The sequence below is a fragment of the Bos javanicus genome, chromosome 4 (genome assembly GCF_032452875.1).
Source record: "Bos javanicus breed banteng chromosome 4, ARS-OSU_banteng_1.0, whole genome shotgun sequence".
Classification (NCBI taxonomy): domain Eukaryota; kingdom Metazoa; phylum Chordata; class Mammalia; order Artiodactyla; family Bovidae; genus Bos; species Bos javanicus.
Window position 1 is genome coordinate 86,916,986 of NC_083871.1, and position 22,792 is coordinate 86,939,777.

The 22,792-nt window shown below is 38.2% G+C and overlaps 1 protein-coding gene across 6 annotated transcripts in view; it reads left to right on the forward strand.

Annotated features, from left to right (window-relative positions):
• PTPRZ1 (protein tyrosine phosphatase receptor type Z1) overlaps positions 1–22,792 on the forward strand; it is a 208,435-nt gene that overhangs the window by 55,010 nt on the left and 130,633 nt on the right. For all 6 annotated transcript variants that reach the window (XM_061414539.1, XM_061414541.1, XM_061414540.1 and 3 more), the window contains exon 2: positions 12,139–12,204. In XM_061414539.1, the coding sequence (XP_061270523.1) occupies positions 12,139–12,204 (66 nt within the window). The remainder of the gene's footprint in view (positions 1–12,138; positions 12,205–22,792) is intronic.

Below are 22,792 nucleotides of genomic sequence, written 5' to 3' on the forward strand. Positions count from 1 at the left end.
CTTTGCAACGCCATGGACTCTAGCCCACCAAGCTCCTCTTATCCATGGGGATTCTCTAGGCAAGAATACTGGAGTAGGTTGCCATACCCTCCAGGGGATGTTCCCAACCCAGGGATCGAACCCAAGTCTCCCACATTTCAGTCAGATTGTTTACCATCTGAGCCACCAGGGAAGCCCATGAATACTGGACTGGGTAGCCTATCCCTTCTCCAGAGGAGCTTCCTGACCCAGAATCAAACCAGAATCTCCTGCATTCCAGGGGGACTCTTTACCAGCTGAGCTACCAGGGAAGTCCTTATAATAGTATACAATGGCATAATAATATAATAATACATAACCTATATGCAGGTCAGGAAGCAACAGTTAGAACTGGACATGGAACAACAGACTGGTTCCAAATAGGAAAAGCAGTACATCAAGTCTGTATATTGTCACCCTATTTATTTAACTTATATGCAGAGTACATCATGAGAAACGCTGGGCTGGAAGAAGCACAAGCCGGAATCAAGATTGCCGTGAGAAATATCAATAACCTCAGATATGCAGATGACACCACCCTTATGGCAGAAAGTGAAGAGGAACCAAAAAGCCTTTTGATGAAAGTGAAAGTGGAGAGTGAAAAAGTTGGCTTAAAGCTCAACATTCAGAAAACGAAGATCATGGCATCCGGTCCCATCACTTCATGGGAAATAGATGGGGAAACAGTGGAAACAGTGTCAGACTTCATTTTTGTGGGCTCCAAAATCACTGCAGATGGTGACTGCAGCCATGAAATTAAAAGACGCTTACTCCTTGGAAGGAAAGTTATGACCAACATAGATAGCATATTGAAAAGCAGAGACATTACTTTGCCAACAAAGGTCCATCTAGTCAAGGCTATGGTTTTTCCATTGGTCATGTATGGATGTGAGAGTTGGACTGTGAAGAAGGCTGAGTGCTGAAGAATTGATGCTTTTGAACTGTGGTATTAGAGAAGACTCTTGAGAGTCCCTTGGACTGCAGAGAGATCCAACCAGTCCATTGTGAAGGAGATCAGCCCTGGGATTTCTTTGGAAGTAATGATGCTGAAGCTGAAACTCCAGTACTTTGGCCACTTCATTCAAAGAGTTGACTCATTGGAAAAGACTCTGATGTTGCGAGGGATTGAGGGCAGGAAGAGAAGGGGACAACAGAGGATGAGATGGCTGGATGGCATCACTGACCCGATGGACGTGAGTCTGAGTGAACTCCAGGAGTTGGTGATGGACAGGGAGGCCTGGCGTGCTGCAATTCATGGAGTTGCAAAGAGTCGGACATGACTGAGCGACTGAACTGAACTGAACTGAACACAAATATAATAACATATTTTGTAACGTGATTAATTCATTTTTCATATACATTTGCATACAGATTTTTGCATACTTTTAATATTAATATTATTTTTTGGAGTAGGAAATGGCAACTCACTCCAGAATTCTTACCCAGAGAATCCCCACAGACAGAGGAGCCTGGCGGGCTACAGTCCATGGGGGTCACAAAGAGTCGGACACAACTGAGCAACTAAGCACAATAGTTATCTTTCAGTTCAGTTCAGTTCAGTCGCTCAGTCGTGTCCGACTCTTTGTGACCTATGAACCACAGAACACCAGGCCTCCCTGTCCATCGCCAACTCCTGAAATCCACCCAAACCCATGTCCATCTAGTCAGTGATGCCACCCAACCATCTCATCCTCATCGTCTCCTTCTCCTCCTGCCCTCAATCTCTCCCAGCATCAGGGTCTTGTCAAATGAGTCAGCTCTTCGCATGAGGTGCCAAAGTATTGGAGTTTCAGCTTCAACATCAGTCCTTCCAATGAACACCCAGGACTAATACACATGTTATTTCTATCTCTGTTCTTGTTATCACTGTTTCATCAACAACTGAGTTTTTCTCTTATACTAGAATAAATTCACTGTTAGTTATGGAGGTAAAACAAAATAACTATAATTATTTTAGTACTGTACAATAATAATGAGCTTGTTCCATTTTAGTGTTTTATTGGTGTTCTAGAAGACTGATAGGAAAAAAAAAGAAAGAAAGAAAGTGAAAGTGAAGTCGCTCAGTCGTGTCCGACTCTTTGCGACCCCGTGGACTGTAGCCTACCGGGCTCCTCCATCCATGAAAAGTGGCACTTAATTTCCTGCTCAACACCCTTACTCTATCTGAAATATTTCAGTCCCTCTCCCCAAGTCTTTCCTCATCAAAATCTATACTCAAAAGCTTTAAGTTCAAACTAGCTTAATGGAAAATTTTATCACTCATGTTATTTAATCCTAAGGAATAAATTTTCCAAATCTAAATCAGCCTTTTATTTTAATATCAAAAAAATAGTGAATGCTTCAAGTGAACTATTATGGTGCTATAAAACCATATTTATTAACTTGAGACATGAATGATTATTATGTAGAAAAAGCAAGTAACTAAATAATGAAACAATGTAATTCAGTTAATGTAAAGTTATTATATTGCATAGCATAACATTTAAAAAACATATATAATGTACAAGATTGTAAATACTAGTTTATGGTGGAGATGGGATTACAGGTGATCTTTTAAATTAGTTTTGCTTAACTTTATTTTTAAAATTTATCTGAAATAGGTATTACTATATGATCAAGATAAAATTATTAACATGTTTTCAACAGAAAATGCTTCAACTTTATGAATATAGATAAATCACATTAGGTAAAACATATGTAAGTATAAGAAAATATCCTGGTGACTTTCCAAGACAAGCCTATGAATATTTTGAGTTTTCATTGAATAGGTTTGGTAGACATATTGCCAACATACAAACCCTCTCTGGAAGGTATACACAGTCCTCAGTGTCTAAGGAGCACTAAGATATAATTGCTCACCTCCAAACCCTTCCCTAGTCCTATGAAAAATTTGTATTTAATTGGACATCTGACTACCAAAACAAACATATGGAGGAAATGGCTCCCTCTGTTTTTCACATTGTCCATTAAGTTCAATCTTTCCATCTCTTTTTACAATTTACCAGTGCCTCAGGGATCTGCTTTTTCATCTCTTTAACCTTATCATTAAATAAAGAAGTCATCTGTACTCTAATAACATATTTTTCCAGAATTCTTATCTTTAATAATATGGATTCGTGTGCCCTTCTATTTAGAGATAAGCTGCAGTTTAAGTTTTAAAATGGTAAAAAGTACTTAAATTTATTTATTTTCGCTTCAGTTCAGTTCAGTTGCTCAGTCGTGTCCGACTCTTTGCGACCCTGTGAATCGAAGCACACCAGGCCTCCCTGTCCATCACCAGCTTCCGGAGTTCATTCAGACTCACATCCATCGAGTCAGTGATGCCATCCAGCCATCTCATCCTCTCTTGTCCCCTTCTTCTCAGAGGCTAATTACAATATTGTATTGGTTTTGCCATACATCAACATGAATCTGCCACGGGTGTACAGAACATAGGCAAAACACTCTCCGACATACATCACAGCAGGATCCTCTATGACCCACCTCCCAGAATATTGGAAATAAAAGCAAAAATAAACAAATGGAATCTAATTAAAATTAAAAGCTTCTGCACAACAAAAGAAACTATAAGCAAGGTGAAAAGACAGCCTTTAGAATGGGAGAAAACAATAGCAAATGAAACAACTGACAAACCACTAATCTCAAAAATATAAAAGCAACTCCTACAGCTCAATTCCAGAAAAATAAACGACCCAATCAAAAAATGGGCCAAAGAACTAAATAGACATTTCTCCAAAGTAGACATACAGATGGCTAACAAACACATGAAAAGATGCTCAACATCACTCATTATCAGAGAAATGCAAATCAAAACCACAATGAGGTACCATTTCACGCCAGTCAGAATGGCTGCGATCCAAAAGTCTACAAGCAATAAATGCTGGAGAGGGTGTGGAGAAAAGGGAACCCTCTTATACTGTTGGTGGGAATGCAAACTAGTACAGCACTATGGAGAACAGTGTGGAGATTCCTTAAAAAACTGGAAATAGAACTGCCATATGACCCAGCAATCCCACTGTTGGGCATATACACTGAGGAAACCAGAATTGAAGGAGATGCGTGTACCCCAGTGTTCATCACAGTACTGTTTATAATAGTCAGGACATGGAAGCAACCTAGATGTCCATCAGCAGATGAATGGATAAAAAAGTACTTATATTTTTAAACCTCTGCAAAGGGGAGAAAACTAATGGTATTCTTTTTTCTAACCCTGGAAAACAGTTGGAATTGGAAGATAGGTGGTTTGGAGGAGGTTATTGCAGCAATGAAATTAAAAGACACTTATTCCTTGGAAGGAAAGTTATAACCAACCTAGATAGCATATTCAAAAGCAGAGACATTACTTTGTCAACAAAGGTCCATCTAGTCAAGGCTATGGTTTTTCCAGTGGTCATGTATGGATGTGAGAGTTGGACTGTGAAGAAAGCTGAGCGCCAAAGAATTGATGCTGTTGAACTGTGGTGTTAGAGAAGACTCTTGAGAGTCCCTTGGACTGCAAGGAGTTCCAACCAGTCCATCCTAAAGGAGTTCAGTCCTGGGTGTTCATTGGAAGGACTGATGTTGAAGCTGAAACTCCAATACTTTGGCCACCTGATGCGAAGAGTTGACTCACTGGAAAAGATCCTGATGTTTTGAAAGATTGAGGGCAGGAGGAGAAGGGGACGACAGAGGATGAGATGGTTGGATGGCATCATCGACTCGATGGACATGGGTTTGGGTGGACTCCAGGAGTTGGTGATGTACAGGGAGGCCTGGCGTGCTGCAGTTCATAGAGTTGCAAAGTCGGACACGACTTGAGCAACTGAACTGAACTGAATATATGTGTATTTTTTAAAGTTACATCTGTAGTAATTAACAGTAAGTGCCATGTTTGAACTATAAATATGCACTGAACAAGTTACCTGAATTTCCATAATTAATTAAATTATGTTTCACAAATGTCTTTGCATATATACTGGATACAAGTATATATTCCAGATAGGTAAAAATGGAGTATGTGAAAGTCATTCAGTTGTGTCAGGCTCTTTGAGATCCCATGGACTATACAGTCCATGGAATTCTCCAGGTCAGAATACTGGAGTGGGTAGCCTTTCCCCTTCTTCAGGGGATCTTCCCAACCCAGGATCAAACCCAGGTCTCCTGCATTACAGATAGATTCTTTACTAGCTGAGCCACAGGGAAGCCCTAAAAAAATGTGCTAACACAATTCAAAAGCAAACTAATAGTCAACATTGAATGACAGGGAAATATCCGGGTCAAGCCTGCCATGTATGGTATTATGATTTTATAGACTCTGTGGTGTACTCACGATATAGCAGATTTAATTTTGCTTGGAAAGTTTGCCTTGGTTGACTCATCAAGGTTTTGGTTTAGATCACTTGAGTCATAAACTCAGCTTCCTTTACAAACAAAGGTATTGACAGTAGAATATCTAAAGGAATAAAAGACTTCTGTAGCCAGATGATGTGTTCACAGCTGATTTTCTCCTTAAAGGAACTCATTTCTGATTTTACATTTTTTCTTCTCTGAGAGGGGACTGCTCTTCTTTTGTTTTGAGTAATTGATGGTTATGACTACCATAACCATCAATCTTTATTATCATTGGTACGTCAGCCTTATTCGTATCTGTCAATCACTCTGATAATCCTAGTCTGTTTACGGGCTTTTCCAGGTTCTTCTTCAAGTGGTCAGTAGCCACTGACCTGTTTTCTTCTACTGCCCTCTACCTCTTTCACTTCAGTTAGAAATATTTGTTCATTTTTGTGCTTGTTTAATATTTTTATTTAAAGTATACTCAATATACAAAATATATTGAACACTTTCCAGTATGTCTTTCCTGTTTTGAAAGGAATTCTAGATAAGAGGAGAGTATAGGATGAAATAAAAAAGTGAAAATTGATGCGACTTTTGTATCATGGTGAGTGTCACCAAAAATAAGTCCCTAGGGACCTATACAGCACCCCCCCACCCCCCCATAGGATAGCCCAGCTGGCTGCCCAAATCCCTGGTTTGCCACTTCTTGGTGCCCAATGCCCTTCCTCTATATGATCCATTTTGGTCCCTGTCCCAAGTCTTTCCTCATCAAAGTCTATACTCAAAAGCTTTAAAGATTCATCTCTAAATTCTATTCCTTCTTTTCTACCTTTCCAGATTTCTCCCATCACTGACTTCCTTTTCCCCCTCCTCTGAAGTTCCTTAGTGATATTTTTAAAGGCTGTGAAGCATACAATTATCATTTACCTTGGAAAAGTCTACTTTGAGAAATCCAGTTTCAGAATCCCAGTCTTCAGATTTTTATCTGTGGCTGTTTTCTACCTGAAGTTTCTTTTTCTGCTTATGTGTTACTAAGTCGCTTCAGTCATGTTCAACTCTTTGAGACCATATGGACTGTAGCCTGCCAGGCTTCCCCTTCCATGGGAATCTCCAGGGGAGAATACTGGAGTGGGTTGCCATGCCCTCCTCCAGGGGACCTTCTCAACCCAGGGATCGAACCCGGGTCTCTAACGTCCCCTGCATTGGCAGGGGGGTTCTTTACCATTAGCACCACCTGGGAAGTCTTTTTCTGTGGACCACTCTATTTCTTCTGTCATACATTTAGCCTCTTAATAGCATTGTGTGTGTGTGTGTGTGTGTTGTCAGAGCATGGCTGCTAGATTATATCGTAGAATGCAGGTGATGAATTGTTGATCAGCATAAAGCAGAGACTTTCTTTAGCCATTCAGGGCAGAATCAGAGGGATTTATATAGTTCAAAATACTTGTAGTGATATTTTATTTATTTTTTTGTAGTGATATTTTAATACAAAATGAGCACCTTGAGTTTTTCTTTGTTTAAAAAAATAAGCAAAAAATGCTGAATTTATATACATCTTCCCTCTAGTTGTTATCAAAACTTTGATTTCCATTATGTGGATCTAAAGAAAAGTAAAGGAATATGTGGCATATAAATGTTTGCAAAATATGTAAATGCTCACAATAAGTATAAGCTTGAATAGATTGAAGCAGTGACATTTAAAGTTACCTAAAAGCCTGGAGAATCCCAGGGATGGGGGAGCCTGGTGGGCTGCCGTCTATGGGGTCGCACAGAGTCGGACACGACTGAAGCGACTTAGCAGTAGCAGCGGCAGCAAAATAGTATAAACCAAATTTCTCTCAATTTTGGTAGCCCCTTCATGAAGAATAATTTTTCAGGACAAAGTTTAGTTACCTTTTAAAAAGGTTTACTAATGTTTATGTTCTTACTCTGCATCATGTGTACCAATCATTCTTGAAATTTATTTCTTAGTTTTATCCCTACAAAACACTCACACCGAAGCAGACGGAGCAAATACTTTTAAACAGAAAGAAACAAAATATACAAGCTAAAGAAGCTAAAACCCACAGAAACACAAAGTAATTCTATATTTCATTATTTTAATTGATTTTAAAATATGTAAGCACTTTGATAGACTCTACTTTATATAGGATTTACTGGTTTTCAAAGTATACAATGCAACAAAAAAAAGTGAACCTAGATTCTTTTTTTCTTGTTCATTGGAGCTATCACATCTCATCTATCAGACCTCTAAGTAGAATTTTAAAAGTGGGGTACTCTCTCACGCCCAAGGACCATGTAATTAGCATATGAATGTGTAACGGATTGTTTGAAGTAACAATTAAGGGAACAATACATAAAGGAACTGAAGAGAGCTACCAACACCTGGGAATCTTGTATTGAAAAAAGCTTTCTTAACATAAGTAATTAAAAACCAAGGACAAATGCTGATTGTGTAGCAGTAAAGCCCTCCAAGGAAAGCTAAAATCTGCTGATATTTTGCTGTCGTCCTTTAGCCTGAATCATTAAAACAAGAGCTTACTGTTTGTTTTTTTTTTCCAGTGGAATACTTGTTAATTATAGGTTCTACATGGCATTTGGTCTTCTGAAATCACCAAAATGCATTTATATGTCAAAAATGTCTTTACATTTAAAAAAATATTTTTACTCAAAACATAAATGATGAGAATAAATCTTTTCCCTATGGGCAGGGCAAAGTTTCAGAGGAGAATTCCAAGTGATGGCCAGGTCAGGTCAGATATATGGTAAATTCTCTTTATTTGCCCAAATAATTCCTACTGGGAAATTCAACCCCAGTAAATTTTTTTTTAATTTTGTTTCTCTTGAAGAGGTTCCTACTCAGGCAGAGAACTTAAGAGAATAACCAGTAACTCCAGATTGTTAGGAACCCTTGATATTGGGGAAGACTTAGTGAGTAGGAGGCAGGAGCCATGGATTATTGTTTCCATTTTTTTCACTTTTTGCCTGTACAAACCACTTAAATTTCCATTGAAAAGATTTGTCTTATCTCTAAAATAGGAATTTTTGTAGGCTGTTAAATTCTGAATCAAATGACCTTTGAGGTCCTCACATCTAGTTGTATGTATTCCTTGATCATGAAAAAACACTTGTCCCCAGAATTTAACCTTAAATGACTACCCTTTTATGGACAATTCTAAAAAATGTGTTATGAGCCTAATGTTTAATTTTTAAATAGAAAAGCAAATATATGCATGAATATTCAAAGCAGTATTTTTCACAATAGCCCCAAAGAGGATACAACACAAGTATCCAACAGTTGATGAATGGATAAATAGAAAGTGGCACAGCCAACATCAAAACAAAAATTGCGGCATACAAAATGAAACAGGCAAAGAAAACTGTATTCAAGGCAATTGCAGTAGGGCGAGAAGGCAGACCCGAATCTAAACTCAACTCTGATGAGGCCGAAAAGGTAAGGTGTTTTGAGAGCTAGGTTGATCCCAGTGTAAATGTAATTCAGGACATTGGAGAAAGTCATCGGCCATCTGCATTTGCTAGTTGGCTCCACCCAAAAGAAAAATAAGCCTATATCATTATGACAGAGGTAGTTTTTACAACTTGGAGCAAGACACCTCAATGGAAGTTAGGCTCCTACCCTCCCACAGAAGGTGGGAGATAAGGGTGCTTATTTCCTTTGATAGTTGCTTTTCAGAGAGATGTTTTCCTTAGTTTTGATAAGTACAGTCCTAGTTGTAGAACGGCATATGGGCTATTAAAAAAAAAAAAGGTACTTCTCAAAGTAACAAAGAAAGAATGTATAAATGAAATGCTGGAAGAAATAGGAGGTCAGAAACATAGAGCTAGGATGTAGCCTGTCCAAAGTTTAGTCAAGCTGAGGGGAACTTTAAGGCCGTCTTAGACACCGAACAATGAAATACTATTAGACAATAAAAAGGAATGAAGTATTACACTGCAGTATTTAAAGTGGATAACCAATAATGGCCTACTGTACAGCACATGCACCTGTTCTCAGTGTTATATGGCAGCCTGGATGGGAGGGAAGTTTGGAGAGAATGGATATGTGTATGTGCCTGCATATGTGTTCACTCATGTCTGACTTTTTGCGCACCATGGACTGGGGCCTGCCAGGCTCCTCTGTCCTTGGAGTTTTCCAGGCAAGAAATACTGGAGTGGGTTGCCATTTCCTACTCCAGGGGATCTTTCTGACCCAGGGATCGAACCCATGTCTCTTGTATCTTCTGCATTGGCAATTAGATTTCTTTATCAGCTGAGCCACCAGAGAAACCCAGATACATGAATGAAAAGTGAAAGTGTTAGTCGCTCAATCATGTCCAACTCTTTGCGACTCCATGGACTGTCACCCACCAGGCTCTTCTGTTCATGGAATTCTCCAGGCAAGAATACTGGAGTGGGTTGCCATTTCCTTCTCCAGGTGATATTCACCTGAAACTGTCACAACATTGTTAATCGACTATACTCCAATACAAAATAAAAAGTTTAAAAAAAGGAATGAAGGATTCATATATTCTACAACATGGATAAACCTTGAAAACATTAATTTGCTAAGTTAAAGAAGCCAGCCATAAAAAGCCATGTATTACATGACTATGTATTTAGAAATATCTGGAATATCCAAATCTATAAATTAATGGAGGTCGAGGTGGGGTTGGGGGTGGCAGCTAAAGGTATGAGGCTTCTTTTGGGGGATAATAAAGATGCTTTAAAATTTTCTGTAGTGATGATTGTATAACTCTGAATATAGTAAGTGCCATTAAGTTGTACACTTTCCCAGGTGAATTGTAAGGTGTGTAAATCATATTTCAATAAAACCATTATCAAAACAAATGTTTGTTGAAATGTGTTACATGGTCAATAGAATATTTACCTATATTTATGGGTAGAGAAATTTTTAAAACAATTTTTTTTGCTTTCTCCAAGGTAGGTTTTGGTTTTCAATAATCTATGGATTCAGAATGTGTATTTCTGTAAGATAGCCTGCTTTTAAGTTTTTGTAAAATTTTAGTATGTATTGATGTGTTCTGCTAATCAGATTGTGTATAACATGGAATCGAAGAAAAATAATTTCTGAAACGTGCTTGAGATATTTGCCTCCCTTAAATTGGGAACTGTCAAAAAAGAAAAAAACATCTGTGTAAAGAGAATAAGAGGAAATAAGAGTCTCTCTTCAAAACTGATGAGAAATATATATAATATGTATGCATATCTGCAGTATGGTATAAATAAATCCTTGTATTCAAATGAAAACCATATGGACAGAACCCCAATTTATGAATATGTAATGTTCCACATGTTCATTTGTAAACTAGCTATTTGCAGCCTTTTCTTTTTTTTGGTCATGCCATGTGACTTACAGGATCTCAGTTCCCCAACCAGGGACTGAACTCACCACGGCAGTGAAAGCCCGGAATTCTAACCACCAGGCAACCAGGAAATTCCTGTAGCCTTTTCTACAGAAACAGTTTTGTCAACACTGATCAGCTTCCAAACCTAGCTCACAGAGATGTATTTTGCTCACAATGTAGCTGAAATGGCGTAGTAGTGTTAAGACAGGCTGGAATAAAGGGACAATAGCACGAAGAAGAGAATGGATCCTAACGTCCCCGTTTCTTGGGTACAGGCATTTTCTTGGGTACAGGCATGACTCCAGGCAAAATTCTGAACTATATAGAGTGAGCCTTTGGCTTCCATCCATTTTCCTTTCTGTAGCCCTTGCCCCACGTTCAAGAACTAGAGCTTCTCTCTCTAGGTCGTGAAGAGTCCACTATTTTATGATGCCCCAAGCTTCCCACTGGATTATCGCCCTCAGGCATCACTGTTCCTCTAAGAGACAAATTCACTTACACTGTCTAACACAAGCTTTGTCCCAGCCAACACGCGCGCACACACACACACACACACTGAAATTTCCATTTCTTCAAGACTATTAATTTTGTTGTGCCTTAGAAGTAAATTTTGAAAACATGGTAACCTCTGGATCTCCTAGAAGCATTTACAGATACAGCTTGAGTTGTAACTTGAAAAGTATCACTGCTGCTGCTAAGTCACGTCAGTTGTGTCCGACTCTGTGTGACCCCATAGATGGCGGCCCACCAGGCTCCCGTCCCTGGGATTCTCCAGGCAAGCATACTGGAGTGGGTTGCCATTTCCTTCTCCAGTGCATAAAAGTGAAAAGTGAAAGTGAAGTTCCTCAGTCCTGTCCAACTCTTCGTGACCCCATGGACTATAGCCTACCAGGCTCCTCCGTCCATGGGATTTCCCAAGCAAGAGTACTGGAGTGGGTTGCCATTACCTTCTCCGACCATTCTATCTTGCTGCTGCTGCTGCTGCTAAGTCGCTTCAGTCATGTCCGACTCTGTGCGACCCCATAGACGGCAGCCCACCAGGCTCTGCTGTCCCTGGGATTCTCTAGTTGGTAGGATTTCACGTATTCCATCGAGGGAATGGTAAGAAAAGTCTAAAGATAGAATCGGCTGTCCTTTCTGACCCTAGTCACTCTATGAGATGAAATCCTCTAGGTTGCTCATGCTTTTCACAGAATACCTTCTTTGTCTCTGCCTGAACTTCAGTAGTTTTAACATGTGCCCTGCTAAAAGTTACACTAATTTCCGAACAGGGATGGTGGAGTCTATAATGGTGGCAGTTGAAATTGTGAAGATGACATAGAAAAGAATAATCGAGGACCGTTATTGTATGAATGGTGCTTTGGGCTTCTTATGTTTTTTAAAATTTGTACATATACATTTTTCTACACATTGATCAATTGGTTTTTTTTCTTGGTTGTAGATTGGATTTATGGATACTACAGACAACAGAGAAAACTTGTTGAAGAGATTGGCTGGTCCTATACAGGTAAATATATTAGAGTATAATGAAATTCAATGAAAATTATCATTGTTTTTTGTATCTGCTCTTATATGTAAAAGAAAATTTTGTAGCTCCACACATCATTTTAACTTAGCTATATGGGAATGCAGTTAATCACTAAAAATATATCATATGCAAAATGATTTCTAGTGAATTTCCATTAACAAATTGGCAGAATAGAGTATATTGATCTCAGACAGAGCTAGATTTGAATCTCAGATCCACACTAGCTATATCTCCTTGGGAAAAGTATGTACCCTAACTGAGTCTCAGTTTTCTCATCTGTGAAATGGGAGAGTTTTCTGAACATTAAATGGAGTTGACACAGTGCCTCCTTATAAATAGAAAATTCTCAGTAAACTTTATCAGCTATGCTTGTTATGATCACAAACAAATAATGATGGTAGTCTTGCCTTCAAAAGGAGTTTCCTTCTGAATTAGCATGCTGAGTTAATTGGAATCAGGGTTAAATGTGATTTTGTGTGATTACTGGACTTGAGTTAGAGCATCATTAATAGCTGATGTTGGCTTAAAATAGTTCCATCAGAAATGATGATCAGAAACCTTAGGAAAGACGAGAAGCTCTAGGCCTGATTGGATGAGCTTGGGTGGACTCTAGAGGGAACATAACATGCCTGATAACCATCTGAGATAGAGTTCAATGGTAGAATTGGGTACTCATTAGAGATAAGATTGGGTTAATAAATTGGAATCAAATTAAAAGACCTTTAACATGAATCTAGCCAATCTGTTTTATAGATGAAAGAGAGCAGCACCATGAATTTTGTAGTGAGGCATGCATTTTCTTTTTTTAATTCTTACTTTAAAAGTAGAAATTAAAAAAAATTCATTTAAATACAAAGAAGAATATAAAAGCACTGTTTACTCCCTCCAGGTATATCCACTAGAAAATTTGGTGTATTCTTTTCAGGACAGTTTTTATTATATTATGTTTATATTATATTATGTGTATATGCATCTTACCTAGAGTTTTGCATCCAATTTATTCTAGTAATTATTTTTGAGCATTGCCTTATTTTAGTGATAATCCCTATTGATCCTGGTACTTAGTGTCTGCCTAACAGTCTATAGGATAAATGTTTCATTTTTAATATTTGGATATTCAGGCTGTTATAAACAGTGATAAATAGATGAATAGAAATGGTTTATATTTTTATCATTTTTATTAAAGAATCCTTGATATACCATTACTGAATAGAAAAAAATAAATGCTTTCAGAATTCTAGATACACATGACCTAGCTGGCCTCTAGAGAGCATGTATGTGCTTATGTATAAGTAAGTGACCACCCCACTGAATAAACCAGGATTTAAAGACTGTCATTTTGAAAATCTTCACTAATCTGATATGCTTAAAAAATGACATTTTAATTTTAATTTGTTCTGTTTGATTACTCTTGAAGTCAGGATTTTAATTTTTATTAGCTATTTATATCACCTTTTGGATAGAATGAGTTAAATTAGAACATAGAATAATCAAGATATACATTAAAGCAGGAAAAATTGAACAAATTAAGGCATGTCTAGCTTGTGACTTCTGTGCAGATGGGTGTGTGGTAGTTCTATATGACATTATATAGAAAGACTTGCCTTTAATTTACCCATTTATAATTATGACCTATATATAAGGACATTCTTTTTATTATTAATTTTTTAATCTTGAGAAATACATAACAATGATTCTCCATAACTCTGTGCCATTTTTAATTATTTAAATTTATTATTTTGTAAAGTTTTGTTTATGTTTTGCTATTATATATCCAAGGTAATGAACATCCTCGAATTCTATTTCCTTGAGCAATTGTTTTTTCAGAAAAAATAGACTTCAACAAAGAGAGAGTTGTTGGATCAAATTGCCAAGTGTTTTTAATATTGATATAATGGTCAAATTTTAGAAAATTGTTTTTCCCCACATTTTTATCCATTTCCTCACATTTTTACTCACACTTGTTTTAAAAATCTGGTCAACTTGATTGACAAAAAGTAAAATCCGATTTTTAATTTGCTTTTTTCTAATTATTTAATTTGTTGTTCAGAAACTAGCAACAAGAAATTAAAGTGTCTGACTCATTGCAGCCCATGCACTGAAGCACACCAGGCTTCCCTGTCCTTCACTATCTCCATGAATTTGCTTAAACTTGTGTCCATTGAGTCAATGATACCATCCAACCATCTCATCCTCTGTCAACCCCTTCTCCTGCCCTCAATCTTTTCCAGCATCAGGGTCTTTTCCAGTGAGTTGGCTCATCACATCACTGGCCAAAGTATTGGAGCTTCAGCTTCAGCATCAGTCCTTCCAATGAATATTCAGGGTTGATTTCCTTTTGGATTAACTGGAATTGATGCTTTCAGATTGTGGTGCTGAGGAAGACTCTTGAGAGTCCCTTGGTCAACAAGGAGATCAAAGCAGTCAATTACTTAATTTCTTAAATTACCCCAAGTAACAGGGTTTAGGTTAGGGTTTTGGGAGGACAAATGGTAAATAAATACTGCCTGGGTAATGGTTAATTGAATAAGAATGGTAGACCTGAGTAACTGGTATTAAAAAAAAAAGGACAATCCATTTATTTAACTTAGTTTCACTTTTGTTTTCAGTAAAAGGGTGTGTTATATTCTTTTTTAATAAATTTCTTTCTTAGTTTCTCTGGATTTGATTCCAGGTCCTGCTTACAGTTTCAGATGAGGACATTTTATAGCTGCTTAGCTCAAGCTGAGTGCAGATTGAGTATTTTGTCTGAATTCATAGAAAGTCAAAAAAAAAATATTAAAAAAAAACCTTTATCCAAAGGAACACTTCTCTCCCAAGCAAATCATACCCAAGTCAAAAATTTTAAATATGGATTATTCAATGTTAAGTATATTATCTCTTTTTATTTTTAATATAATAATGGTTGGTAGTATTTTCAATTTCTATGCTTATTATCCCACCTGGAAAATGAAAAACTATGTGTGATAACTATAAAATTTCAGGATAAATTAGTTTTAAGAGTCTTAAATTTAATTGATGAACAGCTGAAGTAAATTGATTTTGACCACACTTAGTCCTAGTTTTGTTCATAATAGCTTATCTTGTTGAGCTGTTAGACTGTCTTCAATCTTGGAAGAAAAGACTTGCCCTTGAATGTATATATAGAATTCTATTCATAAAAGTTACTAAGAGCATCATAACATCTGCCTGTAAGAGAGCTCATTGCTTTACCATAAGCTATTTAAAAATGTCACATGGCACATCAAACATATTTAAATAGAATCACTTAAGCTAAGGTTGTTTCAGAAATATTATACAACTGTAATATGTGGAGAAACAATAAAAATCCATGCTGGCTGTCAGATGGATAGAGAAACAGTGGAAGAGGAGGAGAAGAGATTACTCTTTCAGTTGTGTTTTTTTTTAGCATAGACTATAAACAACTTTTCTATTCAGGATATAGCCTATAATTATGCTGAGAAATGGCAGGGTTGGTAAATACAGTGAACAGTCCCATTTTTAAAGTTATTACGAGAAGGTGAGCAAAGTTTATCACTCTGCAATGAAAGAGCGAATAGTAAATCTGAGAACATTGGCACTAAAATCCAGTTCTTTCCTTAGTAACTTCATTTCATGTAAGGATTTCAGAAAATGAATGTCCTTCTTTCTGTTAATGATAAATTTTCTATTAACAATGTCTATACAAAGACAATTCAATGAAGAAAGAAAAACTAAGTCATTTGGTCTTTTTTTAAATATATATCATGAACATGTAGCCCACAATGATCACGAGATTAAAATCTTCCCTCTGTTTGAGTTGTTAGACCTTATCACCTTAAGCAATGAGAAGATCATCAGAAATGAATGGACTTCCATTGCTTATTTCTTAGAAGTGATCACTATTGAAATGATTTCCTGGATTTAAAAATACATATATTCAGATGTTTCTTTTCACCATATTTTAAGAACAGCTTGAAACTGGAAATTTTGTATTGATATATTTTCAAGTGTTCTTAAACCCAGAGAACTTTAAAGTTTTAGTTAACGGTTGCATTGGCAAAACAAGATTGCATTAGACCATACAGGAGTCACTACTGGACACCTGACTGAACACCTCAGAAGGAGGGAACCTCTGAATGCCAAACTGATTCTGCTTCCTCAAATAGAATATCCTGTCTAAATAGTATTTCCAACAAATATATAGACTAGAAGATACTACTTATGGAAAACAAAGGAACCATAATATAAGGTTGTGTATTGTGTGGTTTGGTGTTTGGCATTTATTTTTGGACATAGTTGGGTTTAGTAATTTTGCCTCTCTTAACCTAGGAGAAATAGGTAACTCAGAAAGAAAATTTAAATCTGTATTGAATAATGACTGATTTTTGACTCATTCGGTCATCTCTTTACATCTGGAATCTGAAAATTCTTTTAACATATGATGCTTTCCTCTGAATCATCGCTCCTTATCTTAGACTATTCATTTCTCATTTCCAACTTAAGAATGAAAAGGCACATTCTAGAACTCTGTGTATAGAGTTGCCTCATTTTTGTAAGATATTATATATTTATATGACATAGAAGAGAAACCTGGAAGGTTATACACCACCCTGTTGGCAGCGGTTTACCCCTGAAGAATGGGACTGTGGAGGGCCGCTCGAGGCAGGAGACCTTCACCTCTTACTGTATGCTATTGTATCATGCTCATTTTTTAAACACGTGTATTCTAGCAAAAGGTTTTCAACACGCTTCTGTTAGTTTTAGCTAAGAAGGGCAAGGCAGTTGGATAATGAGCCCAGCTTTGCATTTTCACCAGTCAGGACGTAGGGACTGTGCTGAGCTGAGGTGTGAGGCTGCCACAGATATCTAATCAGAGCATGAGGACTTCCTGGTCACCCCTAACATTCAGACTGACCAGCTTTCAATTTTCTTTCAGTAAATAATTTTTAATAACACTCTGCCTAATTGTGCATGAATCAAATCACTTTGAGAAATCTCTTTGAACAATTACACTACAGATTGAACAGATCCAATCACTTGAACAGATCCAAGTGATCATTAGTTGGCAGTATGGCACCCCATTCCAGTACTCTTGCCTGGAAAATCCAATGGACGGAGGAGCCTGGAAGGCTGCAGTCCATGGGGTCACTGAGGGTTGGACACGACTGAGCAACTTCACTTTCACTTTTCACTTTCATGCATTGGAGAAGGAAATGGCAACCCACTCCAGTGTTCTTGCCTGGAGAATCCCAGGGACGGGGAAGCCTGGTGGGCTGCCGTCTATGGGGTCGCACAGAATTGGACACGACTGAAGTGACTTAGTAGTAGTAACTTGAGCCCAAACAGATTAAACAAATTAAACAAATTTGGGTGTATTTGATAATCTCACAAGAGGATTAGAGGGAGTTGACTTGCTTAATTGTATATTGTAGACAGGTATTTCCTATCATCTATACATCTTTAAAAAGTTTAGCTAAGATGTATGTTTCTTATGGTAAATGGGATGAGTAGAGCATGCTTCATGAGAGGCTGAATAGGGTTCATTAAATAATCTAAAACTCAGAATTTATTTACCTGCAGATTATCACTTTAGGATTGAAAAAATAAAGGTGTGGCTTAACATTACAATTAAATAATTAGACGAGATCGGGCTCGTTCAGGGTGGTATGGCCATAGACAATTAAATAATCATTGTTAAATATATCTAAGAATAAAACAATATGCCAGTAGTATTCCCCTGTGAGTAAGATGAAAATTGCATAGATTCTCTAGGCCAGCCTTGTAATTACCTCTGCTGACTCTATTTGGTAGTCTTGAATGGATTGGGCAAGTTCCTTAGTAGCTCAAGATGAGAACATCTGGCTATTTCTCCTGTTTGCACTCATATGTGTGGGCTTAGTGTCTGGGTTGACCGTTCCCCTTTCCTTTTTTTGACCCATAGTCATTCTCTGTGTTCTTTACTCTGAAATTTCCTTTTTTATAAAATACATCTTCCAGCAAAAAAAAAAAAAAAGAATATTGCATGTTAATTAAAACAATTTAAGATCAGTCCACAGTTTTTGTTATCACACAAATTTCATTTAAATGTTTTCAACTTTTAGGCAAAATATCATGCAATTATTTTAAGTTGACCTTTGTCACCTTCCTATTTTATGAAGCAGTAAAGGCTGAATGCAAGGCTTAGTTTCCTGTTTTCTGCATGGTAATTCTGATTCTTTCTTTTTTTTTTTTTAAAACTTTAAAATATTGTATTAGTTTTGCCAAATACCGAAATGAATCCGCCACAGGTATACCTGTGTTCCCCATCCTGAACCCTCCTCCCTCCTCCCTCCCCATACCATCCCTCTGGGTCGTCCCAGTGCACCAGCCCCAAGCATCCAGTATCGTGCATCGAACCTGGACTGGCAACTCATTTCATACATGATATTATACATGTTTCAATGCTATTCTCCCAAATTTCCCTACCCTCTCCCTCTCCCACAAGGTCCATAAGACTGATCTATAGGTAACTCTGATTCTTTAAATTCAGGGTTTTCAAAGAGCAGAGAGAGAAATATGTAAGTAACTCATTTTGTTTAACATCAAGATTCCTTTATTTATTTATTTTTGGTTGCACTGGGTCTTCGTTGCTGTGCGTGGGCTTTCTCTAGTTGCGGCCGGAGGGGACCACTCTCTAGCTGCAGTGCTCGGGCTTCTAGTTGCGGTGGCTTCCCTTGTTGTGGGGCACAGCCTGTAGGCGCGCAAGCTTCAGCAGATGTAAGGCCCAGAATCGGTAGTTGCGGCTTGCAGGCTGTAGAGTGAGGTTTCAGTAGTTATGGTGCAGGGGCTTTAGTTGGTCCGTTGCATGGGGAATCTTCCCTGACCGGGGGTCGAACTCATGTCGCCAGTGTTGGCAGGCAGATTCGTATCCACTGTACAACAAGGAAGTCGTGACTCATTTTTTACATTCAGAAAGATTTCTTACTAAGTGAAGCAGAGAATTATAAAAGCTATTTTGAATATATTCAGATGTGTTTAGGACTGATTTTTTCCCCTTTATCCAGTGAATGTATATATATATCTATATATCTATATATCTATATATCTATGTGGCTGCCTCTCTATCCTGCTGCCTCTTAATACCAGGTCTCTTTTTTTAACTCTGTGATGTGTTTTGTTCAGCTAAGAGATGCCTTGACTGAGCCAGAGGTAGAACTTTTCTTGGCTGGAGTGCAGAGGATTTTAGAGGTTCTTTGTGGCTTCTGGCAAACCAGCTTCCAAACTGCAGGGAGCTTCTTAACTATCATAGAATATTCTCGGACACTTGAAAGCTGTCTAGATTTCTTCCTCAAACAGTATGTGCCCGGGTTCCATGGAGAGGGAAGCGAACTTGAATGGTTTTTACAGGTAGATTCAGAGGAGTAGCTGATAACCTAGAGAGGTGGACTTGTTGGAAGCCAGAACTGAGAGAAGCAGTCGGGCGCCCCGGGAGATAATTACCGTGACTGAGGAAGAAGCCTGGCAGCAGAGGCTGAGTGCAGAGTAGAGGCTGGCATCAGCCAGTCCAGCTTCCTTGTGATGCTCTCAGCTGTTTGCGGGGCTTCTCCCCACCTAGAGATCCCCTCCCTCTCAAATGCCTGCAGGCACTGTCCTGGAAACAGAGAGCCCAAGCAAGCTCCACGTTGGGCTCCTTCTCAAAAAGCCTGAAGTGAGATGACCACCCTGGGAGTCCCCAGACAGACTCACATGAAGCAGCTGAAGAGCAGGCATCCAGTCCAGTCCAGCCCCTGCCCATAGCCCAGGAGGCAACTGACAGGCTCTTGTCTAGGAAGGAGCAGCAACCTTCGACTTAAAATCCGATTCTTGTCCACCTGGGCTAAACCTTTTCCCTTAGAAGATACTACCTAGTTGTCTAATTTAACAGAGTGAATTTTGATAACAAAATTTTGAGAAAGAGGAGACCATATCTGGCCTGAGGAAACTGAGTGTGATAAGATGATACGTAGCTTTCTGATCATTTCTCTGCTCCTGTCATTTCTCCCAATGACCAAATCAATGAAGTATAGAGCTCTGAGCCATTATCTTGATTAGTATCAAGAGTAATGATCTGGTATATGTTTTCCCCCCAAAATGAAAATCACTTCATTTATTTCTCTTTGTAAAAACAACGCATGTTCATTTAAGAAAAATTATATATATATATATATATATGTGTGTGTGTGTGTGTGTATATATATACACACACATACATACCGGGAGTTGGTGAGGGACAGGGAGGCCTGGCGTGCTGCAGTTCATGGGGTCGCAAAGAGTCGGACACGACTGAGCGACTGATCTGATCTGACCATATATATAAAAGTGTGGTAGGTGTGGGTTTCCTTTGTGGCTCAGCTGGTAAAGAATCTGCCTGCAGTGCAGGAGACCTGGGTTGAATTTCTGGGTTGGAGAGATCTCCTGGAGAAGGAAAAGGCTACCCACTCCAGTATTCTGGCCTGGAGAATTCCATGGACTATATAGTCCATGGAGTCGCAAAGAGTCAGACACGACTGAGTGACTTTCACTTCGCTATTTGTAGACTTAGTTATGTGTAAATACATAAATGTATTTATGTTTGTGAATATATGTATGTATTTATAAGCATAATATAAATGTATGTATAAATATTTACCTACAGATACATTTATGTAAATATATTAAATATAGAAAACAAATTTATGCACAATGTGTATGTATAATAGCTGAAATTTATAGAAAATGGCTATAAATCTTAATTGGAAAACAAGAAAAGCTGTATTTTAGAGCCCTTTGCCATTTGGAAATTCAAACAATAGCAGAACCACCCAGAATCAGCATCAAAGCACATTCAAAACTTGGCACATTCCAAACTGGATTATTTCTAAACAACTAATGGCTAGTCTAGCTTTTTCACATGGGTATTTTCTTTCATATTTCATTAGCATTTCTAGGAAATAAGAGCTCCTTGCAGCACTTTTTTCATAAAAAACATATAGTTTTTCTTTTCTAAAAACCTCAAACTTGCACCCATACCTATAGTGCCCCATGTATCCTGAAGGAGATTCTTAGGTTCAGTTAATCTGTATTAAAATGTGAAGGAGTTGACTTCTTATTGATTGCTCGACTTGCCTTCTACCTGGATGTTATCATATATATTCCTTTGTCAAGGAATATCATATATATTCCTTGACAAAGGGAAATTTCAAGTTTTGAGAGCATTCATTTAATGAAATCATACTTACTGGGTGCATAACATGAGCCAGACACTGTCATTTTCCAGGGTGTATTGAAAAATGGAAGCAGTCACAATCGTGACAATTATGGTGATTACCAAGTGTGATAAATGCCCCAGTGGTAGACTGTGCTGACCCAGGTCTGTAGCTCCTACATACCTTAAAGAGTTCATGGGAAGCTCCTTTACACTGAAATAAAACATAAGTAGGAGCTAACTAAACCAACACATGTGAAAGATTATTGCATGCAAACAGAGTGGCCGTGTTAACCTATGGGCAAGAGAGAAATTGCTATGCTTCCAGCCTCTCTAGTATGCTGCTTCCCTGGATAGAAAAATAGGAATGTGATGAGAACATTCTTCAGTTCAGTTCAGTGGCTTGGTTGTGTCCAATTCTTTGAGACCCCACGGACTTCAGCATGCCAGCCTTCCCTGTCCATCACCCACTCCCGAAGCTTGCTCACACTCATGTCAGTCAAGTCTGTCTTGCCATCCAACCATCTCATCCTCCGTCATCCCCTTTTGCTTTCAGTCTTTCCCACCATCAGGGTCTTTTCCAATGAGTCAGTTCTTCCCATCAGGTGGCAAAACTTCAGCTTCGGCATCAGTCCTTCCAATGAGTATTCAGGACTGACTTCCTTTGGGATTGACTGGTTGGATCTCCTTGCAGTTCAAGGGACCCTTTGGAGTCTTCTCCAACACCACAGTTCAAAAGCATCAATTCTTCGGCACTCAGCTTTTTTTATAGTCCAACTCTCATATCCATACATGGCTACTGGAAAAACCATAGCTTTGACTAGACAGACCTTTGTTGGCAAAGTAATGTCTCTGCTTTTGAATATGCTGTCTAGGTTGGTCATAGCTTTCCTTCCAAGGAGTAAGCATCTTTTAATTGCATGGCTGTAGTCCCATCTGCAGTGATTTTGGAGCCCAGAAAAATAAAATCAGCCAATGTTTCCTCATCTATTTGCCATGAAGTGATGGGACAAGGTGCCATGATCATAGTTTTCTGAATGTTGAGTTTTAAGCCAACATTTTCACTCTCATCTTTCACTTTCATCAAGAGGCTCTTTAGTTCTTCTTCACTTTCTGCCATAAGGATGGTGTCATCTGCATATCTGAGGTTACTGATATTTCTCTTGGCAATCTTGATTCCACTTTGTGCTTCATACAGTCCAACATTTCTCATGATGCAATCTACATAAGTTAAATAAGCAGGGTGACAATATACAGCCTTGACGTACTGCTTTTCCTATTTGGAACCAGTCTGTTGTTCCATGTCCAGTTCTAACTGTTACTTCCTACCTGCATACAGATTTCTCAGGAGGCAGGTCAGGTGGTCTGGTATTCCCATCTCCT